Below are 985 nucleotides of genomic sequence, written 5' to 3'. Positions count from 1 at the left end.
GGAAGGTGTGGTTAAGGAGAAGGGGGGGGGGGGGGGGGGGGGAGTGGATACAACATGGAGCTCTGTCAGAGCATTATCCTGTACTTTTTAAAAATGCTTCATACAGAATAACAAAATATATTTCAGCAAGCTGAATGGAGAAACATAGATGGTTGTTAGAGGAAACTGGAAGAAGATGAGTGCATAGGTGGAGACAGGCAACATAAACACTCAGAGCTGTTAATGTGTAATTGTCATAGTACTAACCACCGTGTCACTTTCTACACAGGAGAGTGTTTTTATTATCGATTTTCTGTTATGTCTATCTTATTAATCCATTTTCCTTACTATTTATTTGCAGTGATGTGATTGCATGATCGCGGCATGGTTTTGCTGTCAAATACTGCTCGTTGCATGAAAATTATGTTCGGATGGCCTAACCCTGCAGACTAACCAACTTTAGGGGTTGTGGTTTAACAGTACTTGCTTTCTTCCTTTTATTGCTTTTACCTTTAAGCGATCCACACTATTGTCACACCCTGATTTGCAGGTATTGTGCATTTTATTTTTTGTTTTTTAATTTACTAATAACCGCTTATACATAATGGCGTGTTGGGCATTGGTTAACACTGTGTGTTGTAACTTTGGCCTTCAGGGACATTTGGTAGTTTATTTTCTCCATGCCACCAACTATTTTCATTAGAAAAGCTGTGTAAGGTAAGGCAACCCTAAACTGATATTTCATAACAGATACAATTGCTCTCTAGATCTCAGCATCTGAGGACCCAGTCCTGGCCACCAGCCATGCTCATTTCTGTTTTTTTGTTTTGTTTTTTATTATCTTGCATCACACTAAATGCAGCAGAGTGAGACTCTTGCTGTTGAAGTTATACTGGGGTAAAAGAAAGGTCAGGAACGCCAATGGAAACATTTTCCTGAGGTCATTGAGATATTTACAGAAGTTTAAGCCAATCCGCTCCCATCTTTATTGGAATAGAAGCTTTGG

At 39.5% G+C, this 985-nt stretch overlaps 1 protein-coding gene across 2 annotated transcripts in view; it reads left to right on the top strand.

Annotated features, from left to right (window-relative positions):
• Positions 1-717, top strand: part of HOOK3 (hook microtubule tethering protein 3) — a 70,557-nt gene extending 69,840 nt beyond the window's left edge. For both annotated transcript variants that reach the window (XM_018563371.1, XM_018563370.1), the window contains one exon: positions 341-717. In XM_018563371.1, the coding sequence (XP_018418873.1) occupies positions 341-356 (16 nt within the window). In that variant the 3' untranslated portion in view covers positions 357-717. The remainder of the gene's footprint in view (positions 1-340) is intronic.
• Positions 718-985: the final 268 nt, after the last annotated feature.

The sequence above is a fragment of the Nanorana parkeri genome, unplaced genomic scaffold (genome assembly GCF_000935625.1).
Source record: "Nanorana parkeri isolate BGI_ZX_2015 unplaced genomic scaffold, ASM93562v1 scaffold659, whole genome shotgun sequence".
NCBI classification, from domain to species: Eukaryota; Metazoa; Chordata; class Amphibia; order Anura; family Dicroglossidae; genus Nanorana; species Nanorana parkeri.
Note: the sequence above shows the minus strand (reverse complement) of the source record. Positions and strands in the feature narration are given on the sequence as shown.